Here is a 27,415-nt window from a genome sequence, read left to right on the forward strand (position 1 = left end):
AGGTCTCAAACAACTGCTTTCTTTGAAGTTTTATTGAAACCTTCACATGCTTCAGTTAACATTGTGGAGTCTATCAACCATCTCTTTTGAGCATAAGGTTTTTCTAGACCATCTCAGGAGTCTTATCATCAGACCCAGAAGAGACAGCCACTAACTTATGTCAAAGGCAGTGGATGGTCTCTCAATTCTGGTGTCAGTTTCAAGGTATATCCTGCACCTGTACCTCTGAGACAATGAAGTTCTTTCATTTTCTTAGATACTCTAAAAGGCTGTTGGGCTCAGCTAGTAGAAGATATAGATCAATGCTTTCTTCCATAATACATCATTCCCAACTGGGCATTATTAATGACCCTGATCTGAAGGAGACCTTTATTTGAGATTGAAACACCTAGAACATCATATCAACCTCTTTCTTGGAACCTTGATGTGGTTTTAAAATATTTGTCTTCAGAGCCATTTGAGTCTCTAGAAATAGCTTTAACTTTAACATAATTTATTTTCTTTCCATTACGGCGCTGAATGGCCTTGTTGGCCCCAGTGCCTGGGCTTTTGCCCTAAATATCATACATCCATCCATCCATTCTAGAAATAGCTTGAAAGCACTTGAATATAAACACTTTTTGGTAGCCCTGGTGACAGCAAAAAGAATAAGTTAATTATAAGCATTTTTGCAGGGTGTGGGTTTCTGCAACGAAGCTGTTCTTTTGTTCTTACCCTTGTTTAGAGCTAGGAATGATTTTAAGGCAAAATCTCTTCCCAGGGTTGTCAAGGTACTGAATTAACAAACTTGACCTCATTAGTGGGTAATGAGGAGTCACTTTTATGCCTTTCAAGGCAATTAGAATTTACTCACTTAGATTAAAGCATTTGACAGGCAATATTAGATTAAAGCATTTGACAGGCAATATTAGATTAAAGCATTTGACAGGCAATATTTATAATTTATTTTGTTGAGTCAGTATTTTGTTGCTGTTTAGTAAAGTTAGTTCATGAGAAGCTTTAACTTGGTTGTTTTACCTTTGCTGAAAGCTAACATTCACAGTATATGAGCAGTAGGTAAATCATTTGTTTTTCAAAGAATTTATCTCAAGAGGACATAGTTATTGCAGCTTAATGGAGGTGCAGTTCCCTTTTTGCTTCTCATTACTTGAAACATGCAGAGATTTCAGTAAAAAGTTGTAAAGCCCCTAGTCTGCTAGTCCTAACAAGTATTGTACAGTACAGTCTTTTCCTGAACTAAATGAAAGAGCAATCGTCTACTCTTTCCATAGTATTAAATCCAAGTTTTGAGCTTTGGGGAGCATGAAGGTAAATTGTATGTATAGGAGTGTGCCAATATATCCGTAGGTATTCCTTTGAGCTTTGGACTTCACTTGTTGGGCTTATCTGACCCAGGCACATGGGTCCATAAGTACTGCTTCTGAAGGAGAGGGTTTTTCCATAAAGCTACTCTGGCTATGCTGTTCACAAGATCCACCTTCTGGCAGTAGTACATTCCAGGAAAGATTTGTGCCCTAACCCACTATCCTTCTCTCAATGTGAGAATCGGCTATCTTTAACAGTAAGTAAGTCATCCAAAATAATACAAATTTTCATAATAAAAATTAATACTGTATTTGGATACTTACTGTTAAAAGTAGATCCTGCTCAGCCTCTCCACATCGTAGTTGGTTATCTAAAGAATTCTGATGAGAATGAAGCATTTGAAATACACCTAGTGGAAAATAGGTGAACTGGACAATCCATCCAGGTCAGCCAAGATTTCTTCATTTTTTTAAGGCTGACTGCACCTGACCAGTGGGATGTTGTAACCTATCTTTAACGATAGGTACATATCCAGATTATAAATTTTATTACGGAACTAAATATTTCATAGGTATGGTATTACTTTCCACACTTGCTATCGAGGTATTTTGAAATTACCATATTCTGTAATACAATGCTTATTCATTATTTAGTTTTAATTGTAAAATTATGGATTTGGAAATATTTATGGCACAATGCTGCTATTGTACTTACTTTTCTTACATTAGGGTCAGTTGACTGAGGTTAGTATTTTGGATACTTTTGTTATTAAAGTATTATGGTATTGATGTTTCCTGATTATAGCCATGTCTCTCCAGAGGAAGTTTGCTGTTAGTGTAGATATTGCCTCTCATATGTGATTATTTATCATACATTTGATGTGGCTTATGTTATCTTTAATACTTAGAAAATTCCATGTCATATGTAACCAAGGTTAAAAAATTGAGAACGTGCAGAAACTGCATTAGTTTTGATGTCTACATTGTATTTTTAGTATAGATGTTGCTGTGGTCATCAAATTGAAGACTTGTAAATAGCCAAGTTGCAAAAACCCACCTGTTGTTGTGTCTGTCCACTTTTTATAGGGTTGTTTATCTAAAAGCTGTGCTAGAATATTTTTTTTTATGTGATTACTAATGATGTTAGTATTTTTTTAATGGGAGACTAGGTATTGTAGTTAAAGATAATGTTGGGATCTAGGTATAGGCCTGCCTTTTTCTGTTTTTAGTTCTATGTTGGTTTTGCAGGTTAGAGTAGCAGATGACCGTGATTTTGAGCGACTAAAGCAGCTGTGTGATTGTCATGATGGCTGGAATCTGGCTTTCAACCAGCCTCCTACAAAAGTTTGGACAAGGCCAATGAGAGACACCACATTTCACATGATTAAGGTATGGGAATTTGACAGTGTTCATGTCGTTATAAGGTAAATTTTCACAATGAACAAAACAAAAATAATTGTGCTTCAGTTCAAAATGGGTAACTGTACACCCACTCAAAAACATGAAGATCTTGCTACCTTAGAGACTGAGAGGTCCTCTTAAAGTGAGAGAACCCCACATCTCTCATGCTTATTATTCTAAATAAATCTTCATTGCTTAATATGTTTGGTGTCATATTTCTCCCTTATTTGCTGTTCCTTTTTTCTATGCTGAGGTCTTTGTGACCTTCCTCCTTCATGCTGTTTTGGTGCTGCTTAATGATTACACTCATGGTTATTTTCTCCCACTTGTTATCATAATGCTGAGTATTTTGTTCATAAGCTATTTTTCTTTCTATTATTGTGGTACACTATTGTGTAATGTGTGGCATGCAATTTGTAGTTCAGCAGCCTTTTTCATGCTTATATTTTTTTTTTAGTGAATTTCCCAAGGGAAAATTATGAATTGTCTTGGATGAAACAATGGTAGTTTAACAATCTCCTTCCACTTGTGTCCCCAAGGTAAACAATAATGTTGTCTCTTCTGTAAGGTCTGCCCCTTCACCTCTACATGGTGCTCCTCCTCCCTCTCTTCCCCATTTGGTCTTCAGTAGTTTGGGATCAAAGATATCTCCACTTCTATTTTGCAGTCCTGAGCATCTATTGTGACTGACTATACTTTACTATAATTCCATTCCAGTTTAGAATACATTTACTTTCACCCCTCTCCTTTCCATTACTCTCTTCCATCTTTTAAACATTTCTAGAATAGTATCTTTCTCTAATTCCAGTATTATCACTAAGTCATCTGCAAATAGCTCCCAAGGGCCTCCCGCCCTGCAGTCTTTGGTAGTTGCCTCCATTACTAAGATAAACGGCAATGGACTCAGTTGTGATCCTTGATAGACAACGAAATTTCAAATTTGTCTGATATACTGTCATCACAATAGATCTTGTAATATGGTACAGTAAGATTATTAAGTTAATGTGTCCTTCTAGTGCATTGCTTTTCTAATGCCCATCTAATTATTTTCTTGGCACTCTGTCAAGTGCCTTACAAGATCACATATATATGGGACTTTATCTTCTGCTTCACTTGGTACTTCACATGTATTTGCTTGCTTTTCCACTAATTTTTTTCACTGTAGTTGTAATAATGCTTTATGATAATTTTATAATCACAACAAAGTGAAACTGTGATATTAAAGAAATTGGTTCATATGTCTTCCGACCTGAGGTGTGCACGTGTGTAAAAATAAATCCTATTATATATGTGAAACCATAATATATACATTGAACTGTTGTTGATAACCAAATCTGTATATTAATGCAGTTGGTTAAGTGTGACCTGCACTGTAAAACATTACTATCATCATTAATATTTTTACATCAGCATTTCACTTAATGGGGTTAGATATGAAATGAAATATGTCCATTTTTTTCTGTCTTATGAACTTTCCACCTGAATTCCCATCTGGTTTAGGTCTTCAGTTACACCGTTCCTCTCTGTTTTCTTGGCTTCCCTACAGGTCTTCCTCCTGCTACTTTTATTTCTCAGACTTTTCTGACTTCGAGATCCCAGTCTGTTTTCCAGCTGCTGGACATCATGTCTCTCCATCTTCTTCATTCATAATATGATTTTCCTGCATCACTCTGGCTATGAATAGCCTTTTAATAATCACAGTTTCAAAATATCCATTATTTTTTTTTTTTTGTCAGAGCCCGTATGTCTGCTGCTCCAAACACTAAAAGAGCTCATGAATGGATCATATGTTTTGTCCTGTTTTTTATGGGATATTTATAATTACCAATAATCAAGCAATCGATTTTCTTTTAACCCTTTTCAGTATGTTCCTCATAATTCAGTGTGTCCTTAAGCTAACAGGAATTTTAAAAATATTTTTTTTTTTTTTTGTGTTAAACATTGAAAACCTCTTTATGTATATTATTTGGAATGGATCTTACTTACTGTTAAAGTTAGCTTATATCTTCGCACCTTCAGGTGCGATCAGCATTCAAAATAAAAAAAAATAATGCTTGGGTAACCTGCTATGGTAACCTGCTATGGCTGTGTAATCACCTGTTTCCCATCAGGTGGCATTGGAATGTTTATGTTCATGTCAGAATTTTTCATGCCGTTTCGTTGTGCAGATGGTGTGAATCAGCATTATTAATAATGTTGGCTATTTCTTGCTGATTTTCTCCTGTACAATATTGTGCTTGTTTTCTTTTTTTGCATTATGTCATCTACAACAAGCAAAGCATTAGGCTGTATAGGAAAGAGTTTGTGGAAATTGAATGTTTTGGTTGTGCATGATGGCCACTTTGTGTTAGTCTAGCTGTTGAGGTATGACTGTGGTTTTCTTGGTGTGAAGATAATAAGGAGTGATCTGATGAGAGGATGAAAATTTTGTGAGGTATCGGAAGATGCTAGAGGCAGATAGATTACGTAGACAGTTCATTAGGGCACACCATAAGCTTACTCAATCTTTTCCTTTTGTCTTCTGGTGTTGCTTCTCCTCCTCCTCCATTGGCCTGCCTGATAGCCTAGGTTAATTCCTCTCTCACTTCTGCTCTGCCTTCTTTAGCTCCCTATGTGGTTCAGGAGAAAGCTAATAGGTAATTGAATAATACTCTTTTATTATGGTTAGAAATTTTACCGTATATATTAGGACGAGATCCCCCCCAACCATAGTGGTCAACCTTTTTTGGTTTCCCCTGTGAGAGAGAAGGTCTCAAGATCTTGGACCAAGAAGCGAAGACTCCTCTAATTGGTAAGGTGCTTTGGCCTAATTGTGAGGCGGAAGTACCTTCGAATTCGGTATTTTGTTCTTAGCACTACAGGTCGATTACTGCAAGAGTACAGGCAGTCCTCGCTTATCGGTGGCATTGGTTAATGGCGTTTCAGTTTTACAGTGCCTGGCCAGTGACGTTGTTGACCAGATTTTTGGCAACAGTAAGTGATTTTCAGTGTCAGTAAGTGGTGTATCAGTGTTGGCAAGTTGTTTATCTCATCGGTAATCAGTTTGTTGGTGCTGATGAGCGGTTAACAGCGCCAATAATCGGTTTATTGGTGCTTACAACGTTGTAACCGCCATTTACTGTATTACCATAATTATCATCGATTTTTGGTTATCGGCTCTCGGCTGGGAACAGAGCCCCAGCCGTTCACCGGGAACTGCCTGTAATACATATAGTACAGTATATGTGATTATATACTGTATATACATAAAGGCAGTCCCCAGTTATTGGTGGGCTCGGTGATCGGCGATCCTGTTTTTAGGCACTTGTTTAGCTATGAAAAGCAGCAATTTTCGGCACCGATATGCTCTGATTTCCACTTATCAGTGCTGATATGCACCAGTTTCTGCTTATTAGCGCCAATAATTACGTATGGGCGCTGATACATCCCTAACAGAGGTACTGACAACCGAAAACTGGCAGTTCTATATCTGCAACTTACCCAGTAATTGCATTAGCTAGTTTCTCTTGCCTCGGCAGCTTAAATTCAATTTAGTGCAGGTGACTGGTCTTAGCTACTAACGAGAGTATCAGGAACTACTCAGCAAACATTCGTCATTACGTTTCTGCTGATGCTCAAGTCAACACAGAGCATCTTTGTCAGCTTTGTTCTTAAATTTGCCGGTCAGAGACCGGATTTTGGTGCTGTTTTATCGTCGATTTCGGAAGTCTTCAAGCTTAAAGCATTCAGGACAGTTTTTTTTTTATTGTTTTGTTTAATTTGTCATATTACACAACAGTAGCGAACTCATAATCAATTGTTTAACTACTGACGTAGCTTAACTGACGATTTCGCCTTTACTGGTGAATGTAAACATAGTGTTCGTTGCCGAACCAGTAACATTGTTTTGTTTTCTTATCTGTAAGTCTCAGTCTTGATTAGAATATGAGACTTGTATGTATGATGATACTGTGTGTACTTTGTCTTGAATAGAGTACAATGTGTTTGCTACCAAACTGAATTTCCTTTGTAAGAAACTTACAGTTTTGCGTTTGCTGCCTCTTCTTTAGCGTAAAATATTAATGTTGCGTTATCTACCCAACCAGTATTTTCGTTTTTGAAAGGCTTAACTGTAAATCTCAAACGTGTGACGGGAATTGAGACATGTAGATATCACCTTGGTCCGTAAGGTTAACTTTCCTTTTCCGAGTACTGTAGTGTAATAAGCATAACTTTGTATTTGCTCCGGACCGATTTTTTGAGAATGAAATGCACCAGTGAGTCTCAAATAATGTTTGATGAGTATTGAGATATGTATGTTAAAGGAATTGAGATATCTGTATAATGGTACCCTGTGTGCTTCATAAATTTGTTCTTAAAAAATTAATTGAACATATTATTACACTTTCCTTTGCAGAGAACTGAAAAGTGTAAGGGCAGGAGGATGACAGGAATCGTGAAGAGTTACACAGTTTTTAGCTCCTACAAGCGCCCAGTAGCACTCTCCTGCTCCAACTACAGAACGCTCGGCGCCTGCTCAAGCTACTGGCTTGACGGCCGCCAACTGCAGAACGCTCGGTGCCTGCTCGACCTACTGGCTCGACGGCTGCCAACTGCAGAACTCTCGGAGTCTGCTCAGAGTCTGCTCGAACTACTGGCTCGGTGACCGCCAACTGCAGAACACTCGGTGCCTGCTCGTGCTACTGGCTCGACGGCTGCCAACTGCAGAGCACCCGGCGCCTGCTCGAGCTACTGGCTCAACAGCTGCCAACTGCAGAATGCTCGGCACCGGCTTTTGGGCGCTCGGGGCTCACTCTCTGGTGTCGCGGCGTTTGCTCTCGGGCACTCGGTGCCAGTTACTGATACCCTGGCGCCATCTAAGTCATCTCTCTCCCACTGCTTACCTTCCTGCCCATTTTATCCACTTGCTCTTACGCCTGGCTCCCTCGCTTCCTTCTCGTGCCATTGCCAGTCTTGTTTTAGGTTAACAGATGTTAACCTTGTGATAGTGAAGTATTGTGCAGTGGAGGAGGTGTCTACTCGTCCCTCGATTCTCCTAGACAAAGGTCCATGTCTTACTCCCGTACACCGGGAGGAGACATACTGGAAGTCCAAGGAGCGGGGGTGGTTACACACGGGTATTCGCTCCCTCAGTTGAGCCTGTTGCCAGTCCCAGGTATCAACAGACAGCCTGGAAAATCGTCTTTCTGGATGTGTAGTGGAGGGGGCGGCTGCTCGTCCCGCTGATTCTCCTAGGCGCAGGTCACTGCTATACTCCCCTCTACCTGGGAGGAGGCATACTGGTAGCCCAAGGGAGGTCAGTGGGGTCTGCCCAGGCAGTTGTCTCCTCAGTCCAACCTGTTGCATCCCAGGTTGCGACTAGAGACAGCCACTGGAAAGGCGTCTCGGAAGTGCATCGGCTGATTCTCCTAGGCGCAGGTCACTGCCATACTCCCCCCTACCTGGGAGGAGGCATACTGGTAGCCCAAGGGAGGTCAGTGGGGTCTGCCCACGGGCAGTCGTCGCCCCAGTCCAACCTGTTGCATTCCAGGTTGCGACTAGAGACAGCCACTGGAAAGGCGTCTCGGAAGTGCATTGGCTTTTGTCAAATTCTGAGGAAACGTCGCCTCGTAGGAGCTGTCTTCGTCGTTTTACGGAGGATTCTTGCCCACTCAGAGATGCTTCTCGGGTAAAGATCAGTCCCCACATCTCCCTTACAAGAGAATGAGGGAGCCCCCCTTCATTCCTCAACCTTTGTGCAGTAAGTGGGACACTCCAGAGCGTTTTTCTCCTCTCCTCAGCGCCAGGAGCGAGGTTCTAGCTCTCTACACCTCTTGGGCGAGCAGCTTCAGGTTTCACAAAGTGCCCTGTTTCCTCAGAACATCCTGTTTTGGTGGGATGTCATGTTGAGCGCCTTGAAGCAGACAAGTGTCCTGTAGCAGCCAGGCGCCATGATGCAGCCCAGTGCCCTGATGCAGCCCAGCGCCCTGATGCAACCGAGCGCCCTGATGCAGCCAAGCGCCCCGAGAGGGTCGGATGTTCTTTTGTTGGAGCGCCCTGAAGCTGCTGAACTTCTGATAACACTTGAACCTCATCAAGTTTCCAAGTGCCCTGCAGCTTTGGATAAGCCTTCTTCTGCTTTGGACCCAGCACTCGAACCTTTGGAACAAAAAACTGGGTAATATCCTCCATCTTTTACAGAAACCTGCAGTGCAGATTGCCCCTTGATCAAATTTGATGACATCTCCGATTTCTTCTGTTGAGGAAGAAGAGGAGCAGGATACGTTTGGTGCGCCGTATGCGGCACTCCTTAAGTGCCTTCTTCAGCAGTTCCCGGATTTTTCACTCCATCCTCTCCTTCTTCTCCAGGCTCGTCTTACATGATGAGCTGTGGATTCAACTAGTCTTCCTAAGATGATTCTTTCTAAATCTTCGAAGAAAGCTCTTTGCCAAGTAGAGGAATGACTTTCTGGCAAGAGGGATCAAGTAAGGGCCTGTTTTAGTGTTTTCCCCCTGTGATCTCTCACGTAGGCAGTACTTGTCGTATTCAATGGGAGAAGCTCCTTCCCTAGGAGTGCCTGACTCCTCCCAGGGGGACTTTTCTGCGCTCATTGACTCAGGACAGAGATTGGCTCTCGCATCGGCTAAAACGTTCTTTTCAGCTCGGGAGATGGATCACCTGTTGAAGAGTATTTTTAAGGCCTTCAAGATGTTGAGTTTTCTCGACTGGTGTTTGGATTAGTTGCCAAGAAGCTTCAAGAATCTCCTTTCTTGTGTGCTAAAGTCGCAGACCTGGAGAATTTTCTCTCTTGCGCAAGTAGAGCCGTCAGAGATGGATCGCTTGAAGTAGCTCCCCTGTATGTCATGGGCGTCCTGAAGAAGCGTGAACTGTGGGTCTCGTTTACAGCAAAGGGTTTCGACCCCACAGAAATCGGCCCTCCTGCTTTCCCCTCTGGATAAACAGCATTTGTTTCTGCAAGATCTTTCTCTCGCAAGTGAGGATTGAGTCCTTCATGCTCCTGTGGGGGTCAGGCTTTGTCTCTTTTGGGAGAGATGGAGCAAAAGAGGAGCGGATCAGTGGGTAGTCAAAGTTTTTAAAAGAGGGATACTCTATCCCCTTCAAGGAGAATCTGCCATTGACCGACACTCCTGTTGTATTGACAGATTACTCCATCGGTTAGGAGAAGCATTTGGCCTTGTCGAAGGAAGTGTCCTCTCTTCTGAACAAAAAGCAATAGAATTAGTGAAAATACAGATATCCCCGGACATGCAGGATGCTTATTTCCATATTCCAGCTCACCCGGATTTGAGGAAATGCCTACGTTTCGTTTTCAAGGACCAGATCTTTCAATTTCGAGCACTTTGTTTCGGTCTCTCGAAGGCCCCACAAGTCTTCACTCGAGTGTTGAATCCTGTGGCGGGTTGGCTACATTTAACGGGAGTGAGGATCTTGCTATGTCTGGACGATTGGCTAATTTGATCACCTTCGAAGAATCGATGCATGAAGGGCTTACAAAACTCTTCTCTTGACAGGAATTAGGACTAACAATGAACTTCGAGAAGTCACAATTGACTCCCACTCAGAAGATTCTTTATTTGGGAGTTCTGATAGACACTGAGTTTTGGGCTTCTCTGTCACTCAGAGGAGTGGAAGACTGACTGAGGAAGGTAGACCTCTTCCTATCGCTTCGTTCTTGCTCCACCACCCAGTGGATGAATCTCTTGGGGACGTTGACTTCTCTGGAGAAATTCGTAAGACTAGGGAGACTTCACATGAGACCTCTTCAGTTTTATTTAAGAGCTTGTTGGGATCGGAAAGTTCATCAGGACAGCTATGTCTTTCCGATAACTTCAGAAATAAAGGAATCTCTCTCTCTCTCTCTCTCTCTCTCTCTCTCTCTCTCTCTCTCTCTCTCTCTCTCTCTCTCTCTCTCTCTCTCTCTCTCTCTCAAGAACTTAATGGAAGAGGGAAGAGAGGAAGGTTTTGACACCCAGGGATTGGGCTGCAGGCTCCCAGGAGCACCCATCAGCCCAAGTTGTTTTTTCCTCACCTGGCTTTCACCTCACCTGGCTTTCACCTCACCTGGCTTTCACCTCACCTGGCACCAGCTACAGCTGGGTGCCAGCTCTACCCCGAGCTTCTAGGAGCGCCCACCAGCTCCTGACCAATTAGTTAGCCGATGACCAACTCTGCTGGCCCCACCCACAGCCTGGCACCAGCTCAGTGCACCTGGCGCCAGCTTCTGGTGGTCTAACGCTAACTCTCCTGCATCCTTGGCTCTGGAGAAGAGTTGGAAGCTCATTTTCTGTTGGAGTTTTACGGTATGACCTGAGCAGGATTGGAAGCATAGGAGTTTTTCATGACCTTTAGTGTTTGGACTTATTTTATCTGATGCCACTCTTAGTTTCTGGCGAGCTATTGGCCTACTTTTAGTGGAAGCTAGACACATCAGTACAACCTCCCCTCATAGCTTTCAGGCACTGTGTGCCCCTGATGTCCAGTCTATATTCAGCCTTCTCCAAGACACTCTGGGAAGTAGGAAAGCATTTTGCACCTTTTTAGGGAGGCTAAGGATGTCAGAACAGCTTCTGCCTCCTTAGTTTTCAGGCAATGTATGCCCCTGCCATCCATTCGACAATTGTCCTTCGGGAAGTGTAATCGATCTTCACTACTAGCCTTTCAAAGAAAGTTTAAACAGTGTTAGATTCTTGGAGTACCATGCAATCATTATTAGTAGCTGGCATGGCATCGTAGAAGGAAGCATAGGATTCTCTCCTACTATCTATTCACCTTGTAGTAAGGTGCCGAGACTTGTGAGAGCTGGAGGTTACAATTTACCTGGAGCACCCATCACTGGCAGTGAATGGGTCATGGTCTGTTTTTCAGTGCAAGTGACAGTCATGTCTGGTTGTTTTTATTGGTACTGCACCCAGGGCAAGGGCAATTATGTATGCTTTGTCGGCCATCAGTGTACACCTTCGTTGCAAAGCTTAATCTCATACTTCGCCAGCCATCGGAGTACTCCTTCGCTGCAAAGTGTTCCACTTAAGGCGAAGCGCTCCTGGCTTTACTACCACGCTGCTACAGGTTAAGTTGAGCAACAATCAGAGGCAGTTCTATACTGCAGGCTCTCTTAACTAACAAGGAACTACAAGCATTGTAACCAATGCTGGCAACTTATTTATTATCTCAAATCATTAGATGAATTAATGGTTGGAAACAGAATTTGTCCATGATTCCCCACCACCTTTCAATGTGGAATCAGCTAATGTAATTACTGGGTAAGTTGCATATATAAAAATGACATTTTTATAATAAAATGAAGTTTTATATATACTTACCCAGTAATTACGGACGGAGCCCTCCGTCCTCCCCGTGCATGGACATAAAGCATAAACGTAATGACGAATGTTTGCTGAGTAGTTTCTGATACTCTCGTTGGTGGGCGAGACCAGTCACCTGCACTAAATTGAAGTGCTAACCCGCAAATTTTTTAATTTAAGCTGCCAAGGCAAGAGAAACTCTTAGCTAATGTAATTACCGGGTAAGTATATATAAAACTTCATTTTACAGTATTATAAAAATGTAATTTTTCATTGCTTATCAGCACTGATAAGCCCCGAAAATCACTGATTTTTGGTTATCAGCGATTTTTGCTTATCGTTGCACCATCGGAACGGACCTCTCCCCCCCGATAAATTGGGACTGCCTGTATAAAGTAGAAATTGATTAATATATAATTAAATAGATTGTAATATTATACACAGTAACAGGACATAATATTGCATATGTTAATAACAAATAAGAGAATAAGTAAATGTTGAGAAATAAATCTGTAATAGGTACAAAAATAAGTAAATACTGTAGAAATGATCTTGAGAGTACCCCTAAGAAAGGAAATTCAGACTCAAGAAAGTTGAAGGTCATGCTGTTGAGGATTTGGCACAGTACAAGATCAGGAAACATTGGTTACATATTTTCATATTGAGATATAAGGCTACTAAATGCGTCTTGTCAAATGACCCAGGAACCACGTACTCAAGCATAGGAACTCGAGTTACCTTAAGACTATGTTTCCAAAAATCAAGTCTAATTTTGTTCAAACGTACCTAGTGATTTAAACAGCTAAATGAATAATTGTGAACCAAGTGTCCCATAAGAATGAGGTTATGAATACAGAAGATATAAAAACTTTAAAACAAGGTAGCATGGTGAGTAGGGAGACAGGGATATTCAGTATTACTTGGGGGGTCCAAAGGGACAATGCCAAACCCCCTCTCCCCCACCAGGTCAGGGCACAACACCCTAAGTTAGGTAAGGAAGGTAAGGTCTGGTTGGGTCAGGATACAGATATTCTAGGAAAGGTTAGGATTTCCCATGCCTCCCCTTATCTCCCTACTCTGCATCTGCTTAAAAAAAAAAAAAAAAATTGCAATAGAAAAAGTTCAGGAATTGAAAGGCCTAGGCAAAAATTTTAGTTAATTACTATTCTAGTTTTCAGTCAAAATTTAATGTGAAATCTTTTATGATTATTTTTTTTAACAGGTCTGTACTGTTTACAACGATATTGATGCAAATGTTTTATATGATGTACTCCATGATCCTCATTACCGACACATATGGGACAAGCACATGATACAGTCAATTGATGTTGGATATCTAAACCCAAATAATGATGTTTCTTACTATGCAAGTAAGTATCTTATACACTAGTTATTGAGAGGAGTAAATGCCCACTGTTCAGTCATCTTGATTTGTGCAGTATATATTTTATTTGGTGAAGTAATATAACTTTTTCACCCCTAATTTTTTATTTTTGCCATTTTTTTAAAGTCTCTTATTACATGGTAGATATCCTTGGTCTAGCTGCTTTAAGTCAACAAAATAAGGGTGATTTAATTTTGTTTCATTTCAGTTTCTTGTCCAGCTCCTATAAAAAATCGTGACTTTGTCCTTCAGCGATCATGGTTAGATACTGGGAAAGAGCTGTATGTTTTAAATCATTCAGTATTCCACCATCAGTATCCACCTAAAAAAGGCTTTGTCCGTGGTCTTTCCCATCTTACAGGTGAGCTAGATGACATTTTTTATGGATAGTTTTTTATGTATTACTGAAGCATGATTCAGTCTGTAATATAAATAGACAGTGCTAACAGAAATTCTTGCACTGTATGTTTGCTTATTTCAGCCACTTGCTGTTAATATAAAATAACAAGTAAGTAAACCAGTAAGTTGAAAGATATGAATTTGATAATGTAAGTCTGGCATACTAACTTGGAATTACTTTCATTATTGAGTAAACTGTATAATAAAATGTGATGACCAAGTTGTTGAAGAACCATACTTTCAAAGCAGGAGCAAAGGAGAGTAAGTATGCATCCTTAACATTTGATATACTCGTTTTCTCTACAATTGATAAAGCTGGTGCAAAGTCAGTCCTCTTAAAGCTACCAGACATGAAAACATTCAGTTTAAGGCAGTTCCTACTTGCATGGCTGATGTGAAATTGAATCCCTAGGTAATTTTCAAACTCAGAAATAGCCTGTCATATCCAGCTACAGAGTTGGATGGGTGATGTTTGTTGTAAATTTTGGTTACAGAAATATGGGATATAAGGTCTGGAATCCTCCTAAAACAGAATTCTCTCCTGGCTAAGGATATATTTTGAGCTTGCATGGTAAAAGAGTCCTGTTAAGGCTGCCTGTGAAGCCAGAACTGATATTGCAGTTATTTCAGTTGGATTAGCCAGTATCCAGTGGCCACTTGATGCTTTGATTAACCAGCCATTTAGGGACAGGCTAGAGAAAAAGTGGAATGAGTGGACGATGAATGGGACGAAAAAGATGTGAAGTGAGGAAATATCAACCAAGACATCATTTTGAAATCTTTCAAGAAATATAGGATTACATGTTTATAAATGGCATAGATGATGATGCTTCACAAAATTATCATGCAGACGACTGCACTGAAACTATAGATAATGATGGTGATAGTAGTGATGCCTTATTGTATACTGCAGATGGAAAAATATGTGCTAGCTTTGATAAGAGCAATGTTTTTGAAGGCCTTTAATATTATTTTTTGTTGTTTATGATCTTGTATCTCTCATTTATAATGGTTCTTTATTTGATGGTATTTGATGGTAAATGAATTAAAGTATATTTTATTTATTTATTCTCAATAGTACTCTTGTCCTAATGCATAGTTCCTTACAAATAGCTGCACATATTCTTGATTGGGGAGGTAGGTGTTTAGTCAGCTGACAAGAGATAAACAATATAGGTAGCCATTGCAAATGTTAATATTCTGATGGAAATTTTGCTTTAGACTATGCCAGTTGTATTTTGAGTCCTTTTTTTTCAGTAAATAACGAGTGCATTGAATGAATAGAGCTGTTGGTAAGAATTTATAAATAATTTATTAAACAACTTGTAATTACATTTTTTATATTACAAAAATAAGGGACCAACTTTGTAAAAAATAGTCATGTATCTTACCTTAGCCTAGCCTCATAATTTTTACCTTTCAAAAGCATACCTCAAGTTACATTAGACCCATTAATTATAGGCTGAATATACATCTTTGAAATTAAGTAGTACTGTATTCCATGGGTATATTTGGTAGTGAAGTGTGGATGTAATAGATGGACTTATGATCATACTGGGATAATGATTTAATTGATATTCAGACAAAGGTTGGGAATGCACTGGTTGATGCCATTAAAGGTTGTTATAAGGAAGTGATCATGGCAGTTAACTTCAAGAGTTCAGGTTCTTCATAGGTATGTGAGAATGAGACAGTGATAGGCCTTCAATCAAGCAGATCCAGTGAGAAAAAATTTAAATTTATTAATTAAAAATATTAGTTGTAGGTATAAATAATCCTTATCTCATGGCAAGATGGTCATTATTTTTGCTTATCGTTGACTTTTTTAATCCTCCCTGGGTAAAGACTTATACAATGTTTATTGTTTCTTTTGTGGGTTGGGGAGGATTTTATGTTTCACAGGGCATGCTGTTCCTTGCAACCGCAAGCAGTATTTGCCTTCTTGAAGAATAAGGATTTTATTACAGTTGAATGTCCTATATCACTGTACAGTAAACCCCCTGTATTCACGGGGGATGCGTTCCAGGCACCCCTGCGAATACTTAGAACCTCCCTTCTAAAAACGCTTATAACTGTCTACCATGAAAGGTCAAACACCAAAGTATGCCTAAATATACCAGCCTACATCAAGTATACATTTAACTATTACCTATTGCTGTATTAATCTTTGAAATGATAGTATTAATATCATTTCCAAGTCATCTTAAACATTTTATTGTTACAAATGTACGTACTGTATTGCTTACAGCTGTAGGTGAAAATAATCCAGTCCCCCCCTACGTATTCAGCCACACACATTTTCTTTCATACAGTTACAAGCCGTCCTGTTTTCTTTTAGAGGGGAACCATTGGTATTTATATGTAATTCACAGAGAGAGAGAGAGACAAAAAATAAAAAAATACATATGCACATTTAAAAAAATTTAATACAATGTGCATATGAAGATTACTACATATGTAAATCATACAGGTACTCACCTGTGATGAATGTTGATTAAAGATGATGATGATGAAGAATTAGCTGTGCAGTCCGATGAATGACGAAGATATGACTGCACAGCAAAGAAGAGGAGTTACAACTCATCTGAGGTGCCTCTTCACCTTCGGGAGGCACTTCTTCAGTTGATTTGGGAGGCACTACTTCAGGAGATTAGGGAGGAACTTCTTCAGGTGATTCGAGAGGCACTACTTTGGGTGATTTGGGAGACTTTGGAGGGGACTTCTTCGTCCATTTGATGAAAATGGTGATAGGCAGCTGCTGTCACTGCTTCTTCATGGTGGTGAGGGCTTGATTATAGGGCTCCAACGCTAAATCAAGGGTGTTTGAAAACTTTAAGGAGCGTTTTGTATAAGGATCCCATGTTGAAACATACCCCTGCGTCTCCTTGATCATTCTCTTAACGTGGGACAGACGTTCCAAAGTCAGGCTGCCCTCCTCTTCCTCCTGCTCCTCCCCTGAACCTGGCGTATCTTCTTCCTCATTGGCAGACTTCGTCAGGTCTTCCAAATCCTGGTCTGTCAGGGGGTCAGAGTGGGCATCATTGAGGGTGCCGACTTCATCCTCGGTGATGTCCTCAAAGCCTTCTCCACCTAGAATCCTCACCAACTGGACAGCCTTACTAACGGCCGAATGTTGAATTTCTTCAGGAGAGAAGCCACTGTAATCATGAACACACACTGGCCACAACTTGTTCCAGCAAGCTTTCAGGGTCTCCTCCTTCATGTCATTGAGTGATCAGTTGATGATTGTCAGACGTGGCAATCGTGAATTTACGCCAGTAGTCTTTTAGCTTAAATTCTCTGCCATTGTCCATTGCATTCACAAGGTACTGGAGTGAGTTCCCGGTGTAGAATGCCTTGAAGGCATGGATCATGCCCTGGTCCATAGGCTGGAGGAGAGAGGTGGTGTTGTGAGGGAGGAACTCAAGCTGGACTCCCTTGTAATAAAGGTCGAGAGGGTGGCCATCAGCATCATCCATGATCAGCAACATCTTGAACTCCATGCTCAAGTCATTCAGGTATTGCCTAACTTGAGGGATGAAGGTCTGATAGAACCAGTACTCTGTAAGGACTTTGGTGATCCAAGCTTTAGGGTTATGCATCCAGAACACAGGAAGAAATGCCTTGTTCTTATTCTTGAGGGCCCTGAGGTTTGCAGCCTTGTAAATGAGGCCTGGTTTAAGCATGAAACCAGCCGCATTCCCACATATGATGAGGGTAACCCTGTCCTTCTGGGCCTTGAATCCAGAGGCTTTAGCTTCGTCCTTCATGAGGTATGTCCGGGAAGGCATCTTCCAGAACAGGCCAGTCTCATCCATATTGAACACCTGTTCTGGATGTAGCCCTTCTCCTCGAGGATTTTCTTGAAGGTCTCCGGATATTTCGCAGCTGCTTCAATGTCTGCAGAAGCTGATTCCCCATGCAGAGTAACAGACTTTGGGTGGAACCACTTTTGAAATCGGTGGAACCATTGCTGGCCTGGAAACCTTGAGGCGCTGATGATGGTCCTGCTTGGGGCTCTTTCTCCTCTTCTTCTTCTGCTTCTGTTGGCACTGGTTCATTGAAGCCTAAGAATTCTAATTTTCCTTCTTCAACGCCTTCCTCTGCCTGTACTATGTCGTTGCCTTCCGTAGCAGTTGATAACTGCTAGTAGAGTTGTCGCACTTTCTCACGAAGCACGTTCTCCTTCCAGCAGTCCTTCATCCAGAATGCCAGCGCAGATTCCATCTTCACAATTGTTTGATCCCGCACTGTTGCAACTGTCTACTGAAGTAGCTCTTACTCACAGACTTTCGTATCTCTGCCTCTTTCTTCTTTATATATCTCACTGTGCTCTCATTAGCATTAAAATTGTGGCCAACCGCAGCAAAACTTTTGCCCTCCTTTAACATGTCAAGAACTTTCACCTTCTCCTCGAGTTTCATAACAGTCTTCTTTCTTTTAGACTTTGCCAGAAGCCTTAGAAGGAGCAGGGCATTTTTTAGGAGGCATTTTAGGGCCGATTACCGCTGATGCTCAAAGATTAAGAAACCAAACACAAAGATGCGCAATTTCACATGGTAAGAAGATGCTGCGAACTACGCATGAACTGAGAAGGATGCCATGGATGTGGTCTCCCAGAATTCCATGTTCACAAGTTGGTCATGAATGTTCAGCCAATCAGTGCCAAGTGAACAGCCAATGAGCACCAAGGAAAATGATTGGCGCTTCTGGATTGGCTGCTTTGCAGATGACAGCCAATAGCGTGTCGAGTATCATTGGTCCTGGTTACACAGCATCCAGCATCTTGAGTTTTTTTATATTTGCGGAGAGGTGGCTTGGATGAAGCACTTTTAAGAAAAACAAATATATGTTATTGAAATTTTGCTGTGTTTACATTAATATATTACAGTACATTACTGTAATATTTGAAAATTAGTAAATCTTTTTTCATCATACAAAATGTACTTATAGTAGTCATGAATATATACTTAGTACATACATGAAAATGCTATGCACCGCAGACGTAAACATACGTACCCTGCTATTCCTGTCGTCTTACATATTTTAGATATGCTCTACATACTATCTGTAGTACTACTTATCATCCTAAAACACTTTTTGTATGTAATTATAAAAAATTATCTTACAACAAAACATTTAATAAAATGTACAGTAATGTATGCACAGAATATCAGTGTTAGTATATGTACGCGCAATAGTACCGTGCGTATACCGTAGCAGCAAATGACCAAATATAACTCGTTTCATTGCTATTTCTCATTTGTGTGTTTTGCGTGTACAGTACTATGGACTAAGAATATTTTTTTTAAATCGTGCATTAACCCTTTCCTGCCCAATTGACGTCATATTACGCAATAACCCCCTACCCCCCTTCTTGTCTGACTGACGTAATTGTACGTAAAATTTACCGACATTTTTCGTCACGTGTGGTAGGGGTAAATTTTTTTATTTTCGGACAGTTGGTGGTTTCCATAGGCTAAAGCATACCTTGGACCGTGTAACTCAGGCATCGATACGCCAGGCAAGCAGTGCCTATACTGCGCATGCGCAATTCCCTGGCATAGTAAATTTCCCACAATGAAATCAGCTGATCCTACCCACGTTTCTCTCTCGTATCTTACATTTTTTTTATAAAATTTAGGATTACATTATTGGAAACACTCTGTTTGGTATCCTCTATTTTCTATAAATTTTTAGTTCCTCTACTGCGCATGGGCAAATCCATGGCGTAGTAAAATTCTCACAATGACATCAGCTGATCGCACCCACGCAGGCCTGACAGGCCACACTTCTGTCAGAGACCATGCGTTTGAGGCTGGGTAAACACGTGTGGCTGTTTACATACAGCGGCGTCAATCGAGAACAGTTTCCAACATGCTTTCGCAAAGTTTTTTACGGTAAAACTAGCGGAAATTTGTTAGTGCATCACATAAGAGATGTCTGGATTTTTAGGCAGGGCTCTGAATCTCATTTTTTCATTATCATATATATCGATATTTAGAGAATTTTGTTGGCTTTCTCATAAAAATAATTCATTCACCCAACTGTTATAGCTTTTGAGCTCTAACGATAATGTTGACAACGGTAACATTTTTTTTTTTTGTTTCGAACAGATTATAACGTCAAAATGAAACTGTTGCTGTTTCCAAAGCCATTTTCTTGACTCTCACTTTATTCCTCAACCTTTCCTCTACATTTTTGTATATTTACAAAGTAATTTCTATGAAAAAATCCAGTAGGGCTCTTCAAAAAAATGTCTAGCGATAATTCTCACCTTATGCCTGGCGTTTGCGCTCTGTTTCTTACCCACTTTTCTATCAATTTTTCACCAACTGGACTTATTCGTTTTTCATTTTTTTATATGTCGATATTTAGAGAATTTTCTTGGCTTTCTCATAAAAAATAATTCATTCGCCTAACTGTTATAGTTTTTGAGCTACGAACAATAATGTTGACAACGGTAACTTTTTTTCGTTCGATCAATTTATAACGTCAAAATGAAACTGTTGCCGTTACCAAAGCCATTTTTCTTGACTTTCCCTTTATTCTTCAACTTTTCCTCTACCTTTTCGTATATTTACAAAGTAATTTCTATGAAAAATAACTGAGATAGGGCTCTTCAAAAAAAAAAATTTTCTTGCGATAATTCTCACCATAGGCGGGCAGAGCGCTCTGTTTCTCACCCTCTTTTCTATCAATTTTTTCACCAACTGGACTTATTTGTTTTCCATTTTTTATATGTCAATATTTAGGGAATTTTATTGGCTTTCTCATAAAAAAATTATTCATTCCTAACTGTTATAGCTTTTGAGCTATTTAACGATAATGTTGACAATGGTAACATTTTTTCGTTTCAATCAAATTATAACGTCAAAATGAAACTGTTGCCGTTACCAAAGCCATTTTCTTGACTCTCACTTTATTCTACAACTTTTCCTCTACATTTTCGTATATTTACAAAGTAATTTCTATGAAAAATAACCGAGATAGGGCTCTTCAAAAAAACTTTTTCTAGCGATAATTCTCACCATACATGAACAAATCGCTCTGTTTCTTACCCTCTTTTCTATAAATTTTTTCACCAACTGAACTTATTTGTTTTTCATTGTTTTATATATCAATATTTAGAGAATTTTGTTGGCTTTCTCAAAAAAAATAATCCATTCGCCTAACTGTTATAGCTTTTGAGCTACGAACGATAATGTTGACAACGGTAACATTTTTTCGTTTCAATCAATTTATAACGTCAAAATGAAACTGTTGTCGTTACCAAAGCCATTTTTCTTGACTCTCACATTATTCTTCAACTTTTCCTCTACATTTTCGTATATTTACAAAGTAATTTCTATGAAAAATAACCGAGATAGGGCTCTTCAAAAAAATCTTTTTTCTAGCGATAATTCTCACCATAGGCCGGGCAGAGCGCTCTGTTTCTTCCCCTTTTTCTATCAATTTTTCACCAGCTGGACTTATTCGTTTTCCATTCTTTTATATGTCGATATTTAGAGAATTTTGTTGGCTTTCTCATAAAAAATAATTCATTCGCCTGACATTCATAGTTTTGGGTTCTGAAAATATGAAAATAAATAAAGATTTTTTTTTTTTTTTTTTTCGTGCAATAACTCACATTTTTTGTATTTAGAGGGCTGGGACTCTTATTCTGACTATTCCACCATAAAATATAAACATTTAGAAAAAGGACAGCAAAATGAACGTTGTTGGCATAAAATTTATATTTTTGCTGAATTTTCGAAATAATTATTTTTTCGCACTGTCGAAGCGCTCCCAGACACATCGGGGCTCATGTGCCCTCAGTGATGTGATAACTATACAGATATGAAAGGGTTAAGATGTCCTCTAAATGCTCTTCTAAGGCCTCTGGCAAAGAGCCTACAATTAATAACTGATGAGAAGAAAGAAGATATGATTGTTATGTTAAGAAAGGGCAAAAGTTACGGAGAAGTAGCAGCCCATTATGGCATGACATTATTTGCCGTCGCCTGCATTGAGCATGAACAAGGTAAAATACTCATGCAGCCCTACCGTACCACCTTTGTTGCCATGTTCAAATACCTTAACATGACAGTGCCTCCCAAAAACCCTGACAAAGCACCTCCTGAAGAAGGTGAAGAGGCACCCTCAGATGAGATGCAACTCCTCTGCTTTGCTGTGCAGCCATATCTCCATCGTCATTCATTGTACTGCACAGCTAATTCATCATTATCATCATCATCTACAGTACTGTATAATGCAATCAATATTCATTACCAGTTACTACCCATATGATTTAACCTTATTATTGAGTAGTCAGCATGTGCAGCTTCATTTCCACTGTCAAAAATGTTAAGGTGCTGGAGAATTCAGTTGACTGATTTGGTGATGGAACATTTAAAGTTGTACCTGAATTGTTTTACCAACTGTACACTATTCATTGTTTGGCTTCAAGAAGATTTATTGCTCTTATGCTCTGCTACCACATAAACATGAGTAACATATCTAAACCTTTTCTGTCATCTCCTCACTATCAGCCCTAACCTCATTCTACAACCTTTCCTTGTCAATCACTAATTGCCAAATAAATAGCAAGGTGCAGTCTGAAGGATTTCGAGTAAGTTATTGAATTGACACTAACTTTCCCATGAAAATTTGTATGTACTAGCTCAGACATATATTCAGCCAGATGAAGTGTTGGATGCATTTGACATGCTGCAAAAGATGATGCCACTAACACTGATCCTATTATAGACTACTCTGAAGGTACATGTATTGGCAGAACACCTCAACATAATAAGAGAGCATATTTCCCTGTTAGCATGTGAAATATGTGTGACCATGTAACTGAAGATCTACTTATCATAAAATACTCCATTTAAGGATGGCGTAACCTTATCCAGGCCAACATTACTACTTTCCATCCAGATAGTTGGAAATTTCGTATTGCTGTAGACAGAGGGGGCTCTAGTTTCACCACTGATTAGTGCTTAAAGGAAATCCAGACTCACCTATGAGGAAACATTTTAAAGATTTAACTACACATATATGTTACATATGTATTCTTTTTTATAGGATAATACAGTACAAGAAACATGAAAATAAAATAATGATTAGTGTAATAATACATATTTCTTATTCTATAATTGTACATGTGTCTATTATTTACTGTACTGTAATTGTGTTTGTATTTGTATTGTTTCATTGAGTTTTTTTAATGGGGAAATTCTATCAGAAAATTTGGAGAAGAGAAATTACTTTGGGGAATTGTCCAGTAGGGGCAGTTATCCAGGGGACAGTTGTCCTATAACTTGTAAAAAGAATGAGATAAATATATATGCTTCTTAAAAAATTATGTTTTCCACATACAGACTCATTACTGTATGTTATACAGCAATAATGTCATGTTGCCACAGATTAGGCTAACATGTGGTGATAGATTTATTTAAAACAAATTACAGTCCATCAAGAATCAAGATTAAGGCCTTCTGAGTTACTGTATGTAGGTTTTTTGGTGTTAAGAGCAAAATCAAAGGAAGGCTTAAAAATGTTTAGAGTAAGGACACAGAAAAAAAAAGAAGATTGAAAGCAGTGCCAACAAAAAACTGATGTCAAGTTTGGAAAGTGCCTTGTGAATGCTGCAGGCATTTAAGGGTAGAGGGAATATTATGTATCAAATATAATAGATGATGTCGTAGGAGATGCCAAGAATTATGAAGTAGAAATGGAGTACTGTAGTTGGATTTTTTATGCTTATAATATACTGTATTAGAAAAGTTAACAGTGAAGAGATGATGGAGGATTTATGAAATAGTAGATGGCTAGACCTTGAATGAGGTGTAATATTTCTGTTGCCAAGATGACATTCTGGACTGTGAAATGAGAGGGGAAATGTAAAGAAAATGTTGTAACCTGGGTAAGTTGGAAGAAATTTCTAAAATATTTATATACAGTACCATAAGCATATCCTATTATTAAAGTAAAAATGTATGATGCATTTCATACACAATGAAGACCTAAGCATTTGTAAAGAAAAAGGAGGAAATTCTGGAGAGATGTGACTATAAATTGCTGAAAATTATGGTTGTTGTATATTGGGAATCATATAAATGATCCTCATTTAGTAGTGGGTGCCATAGGTTGGCAGAAAAGGCTTCAACATCTGCTCCCACAGAAGCTACAGTAGTCTTGCTCTTTAGTTAACCTGATTTGTTTTGCTTCTTAAGAAGGTGGATAGCCTACAGCATAGATCTTGCCCAGGTGTGGATGCCAAAGGTCTCATTATAATATACATTACTTTGGAAGAGAGACAATAACAACCTTTTGATCCTAGTGAAGTGAACAAATCAGACACTTACCACACCATGAGCGGTAAATGAAGTAGCTGAGAGGTGGTATCTAGATGCTAGAAAGTTCTAAGATCTCAAAGTTTGAGAAAGTTTGGGAAAGTGACGAGAAGAGGAGAGGAGTTGTCATGGAAAAACATTAAAGAAAGCTTGAAGGAGATAGGAAATTATATAGCAAACTTGCAAATTAGAAAGTGGAGAGATCTCATTAGAGATTTTATCTTCTAAAGAGAAAACCTGGTTCAAAAATGTTGATGATGATACCTTAATGGATACTGTACAGTAATGAAATTTAATGTAAAGGTATTCTGTAAACTTAACAATACTGGTTGAATAACTGAAAAAATTTGTTTGGGCAAGACAAAAAGATTTAAAAACTAGGTGTCCGCACATTGCGTAGAAAATCTTATTATTATCAGATGAATGGTTCAATTTGTGAAATCGAAGAATAAAACTGTGTGTCCTTTAAGTTTGCATGAATGCATGCGTAATATTTTGGTTTGGTTTCATGCTGTCTCTTGTTCTTGGTTCTGTTGTAATTGTGTTTTTATTTACATGGTGTTACAGGTTTTCTGTTGTATGCGTGTGTGTGACCTAACATTTAACTCACTGCTATATGTGTATTCTTTATGAGATTTTATAAACATAACAATGTTTGACAAATGACATGATCTACGTGCAAATTTCTATTGAAGAAAAATTTTACATGACAGAGGATCTATTGAAGATATACCAGTAATATCTCTATTTATTTTTATTAGTTTTGGTCCAAAAAGTATCTTAGTGGTTCATGAAAAGTTTTTTTTTCTCAGATAGGCATATCATTTAGTCATAAATGATATACCTGCCTGGTTCATAACTGATAAGGAATAGAATTTAGAAGGAAAATGTCTTGGTGATAATACTGTACTCATTATGATTTTCAAAGATTTTTTGTGACAAAATTGTGTTCATCTATCAAAAGATTATAATCTTTGAATGCTGGAATTAAATATCTCCAGTGATATTTCTAATACCTTTTGTATTTGAATTTATAGCTTGCATTTGCTTGAGATACACACCAATTTTCTGTTTACTAACACTGTTGGCAGTTATGCTAATCTTAAAATTTTAAATGCAAGGTTACTTTGTTGTTATTGGACAATTAGGCTAGCTGTCGAAATTTTAAATGACTTAATAATCCTTCTCATCCAGTTTAGTAATCAGTAAAAATTTCTTTCTGCTACAACAACAGTAAAGTACATTGTTTTCAGCTGGATATAGGACATATACCCTGTTATATGCATGTTTGAATGCAGGTAACCATTTAGGGTGTTTAAAGTTACTAATTTTGGTGCAAGATCTTATTAGTGAAATCTTGTGTTGGTGTGTGAAATGACGTTATAGAATCATTACTATGTAATAGCATATAATTTACTGACATCATCTATAACTGGTTTTATAGCAAGTACTTTCCAATGCTGTTTACATTTACATGCTTTGTAATTGCTACATGCTTCAAATATAAGATCATGCTCCTATGTAAGTAACTGGTAATCCTCCTTAAGTATGGCACAACCTGTACACCCATGTATGTATCCTTCCCATAGGCTACCTGATCCGCCCACTACCCTCTGGTGGGTGTTCCTTCAGCTACGTATCACACTGCGACCCCAGGGGGAAGCTACCTCCTTGGCTTGTCAACAAAGTAACTAATGTGCTTGCTCCTAAGGTAATTGATTGTACTTCTATGAACTGCTGGGAATTTTAGGAAGCACTTACATATTTTGTGACATTCTCTTTTTCATCAGTTTAGAAAATACTTTTTTCCTTTTGCTTCCAGTATTTACTAGATTTTTGGCATGTTGATTTTTATTCATTGAACCATGGTGAAAGAATACCTCTGCATGTTGCTTTGTATGGCACACTTTTATTCCTTGTGTATCGGGAGTCACAAGTAAAGTCCACAATTTCAGTTGAAGAGGTTTACTATTGAAGTATAATTTTATAATACAGTATGCTCCCATAGATATTGTGGACTTTACTTTTTTTTTTTTTTGCTCTACAGTGGTAAAACTGTTAATTTATATTCACCTGGCAACTATATTTTGTATTCAGCATATGGAGACCTTACAGTATTCAGTCAGCTTGATTTTCTCTGAGGTTCTGGAATTTTTTTGTATGGTATTAGCCTAACTTGATCCAGTGGCGTATGTTTACTTTGTTTACACTTAATACTTGATATAAAACATGTTTTGTTATTTATTTTGCATTGTTGGATAGTGTTCATTTGATTTGTCAGCATTACAAGAAACTTTTTTTACTGTAAATAAATCATAGCAAATGTGTCCAAACTTATGGCAGTAATATCCATGATTTTAATAAAATTCTTTGGGTATTTAGATGGGACAGAATGAAAATTGTGAAAATTTTTTTATTGCAGGTGATACAAGATTCGATCATCACTTGATTCATTTCTAGCCACATTAGAGTTGGGAATTTTATCTTGGTTAAACTACCCGGTATTGATGATAACCCACTAGCCAAATACCTAATGATAGTTTTAACAAAAGCAACTTCACAGTGATTAATCTTTGTCTTATGTTCTAGCTCATTTATGATACTTGTGAATGTTAAAATATGTGTCCACTCATAATGAATATTACTCTACTTTGGTGATTTAACAGTTTTTTGTTACTTTTGATACTTTTACTGTATTAGGTATTTAATAGGTAACAAGTTTTGGCAGCCAAATCTGTTATTAAATAATTTCTCTAGCTGAGGAAAAAGTCTTCAGATCACTTGTTGCATTAAGGAAGGAAATGTGTGATGTTTTAGAATTATAATATCAGTTTATTTTTTGCAAGCCTGTTTCTTATAATCAGCCATTTTGTGCTTGTGAAATCATTCATAGATGCTTAAGTCCCTCTTAAAAGCAAGAATCATCCAGTAATACTGCAGATCCTTTGGTTTCAAGCCGTCAAGGGAGTCAGTATGTGTGCCATCTGATCCAAGAGCTGCAAGACCTGGTGGGGCTGGGAGGTGGGTACTTGCATGATGAGTAATGAGTTTTTGAGAAAATTGATTTGGTTTTAAAAAATTAGATTTGCTTCAAAATAAACCTATTTCTTAGAATTAGTTCTTATTATAATTTAGGTGGGAAAGATCAAGCTGCCAAAAACCTGGTCAGCCAGTTGAGATCTGTATGATCTGCGTGAAAGCAGTCTGAGATTGATCTTAATCACCCAGAATCCATCTTTCGAAGATACAGTACACAGATTTGTGTCTGACAGAAATCCAGTTTT

General features: G+C 38.7%; 1 protein-coding gene across 3 annotated transcripts in view; it reads left to right on the forward strand.

The window, feature by feature from the left end:
* LOC136838592 (START domain-containing protein 10-like) overlaps positions 1–27,415 on the forward strand; it is an 80,743-nt gene that overhangs the window by 25,544 nt on the left and 27,784 nt on the right. For 2 of the 3 annotated variants that reach the window (XM_067103797.1, XM_067103798.1), the window contains 4 exons: positions 2,553–2,693; positions 13,231–13,378; positions 13,601–13,753; positions 25,721–25,842. In XM_067103797.1, the coding sequence (XP_066959898.1) occupies positions 2,553–2,693; positions 13,231–13,378; positions 13,601–13,753; positions 25,721–25,842 (564 nt within the window). Of the gene's footprint in view, positions 1–2,552; positions 2,694–13,230; positions 13,379–13,600; positions 13,754–25,720; positions 25,843–27,087; positions 27,153–27,415 lie in introns of all 3 variants that reach the window. The other variant, XM_067103799.1, reaches the window with a different exon arrangement.

The sequence above is a fragment of the Macrobrachium rosenbergii genome, chromosome 5, assembly GCF_040412425.1.
Source record: "Macrobrachium rosenbergii isolate ZJJX-2024 chromosome 5, ASM4041242v1, whole genome shotgun sequence".
NCBI classification, from domain to species: domain Eukaryota; kingdom Metazoa; phylum Arthropoda; class Malacostraca; order Decapoda; family Palaemonidae; genus Macrobrachium; species Macrobrachium rosenbergii.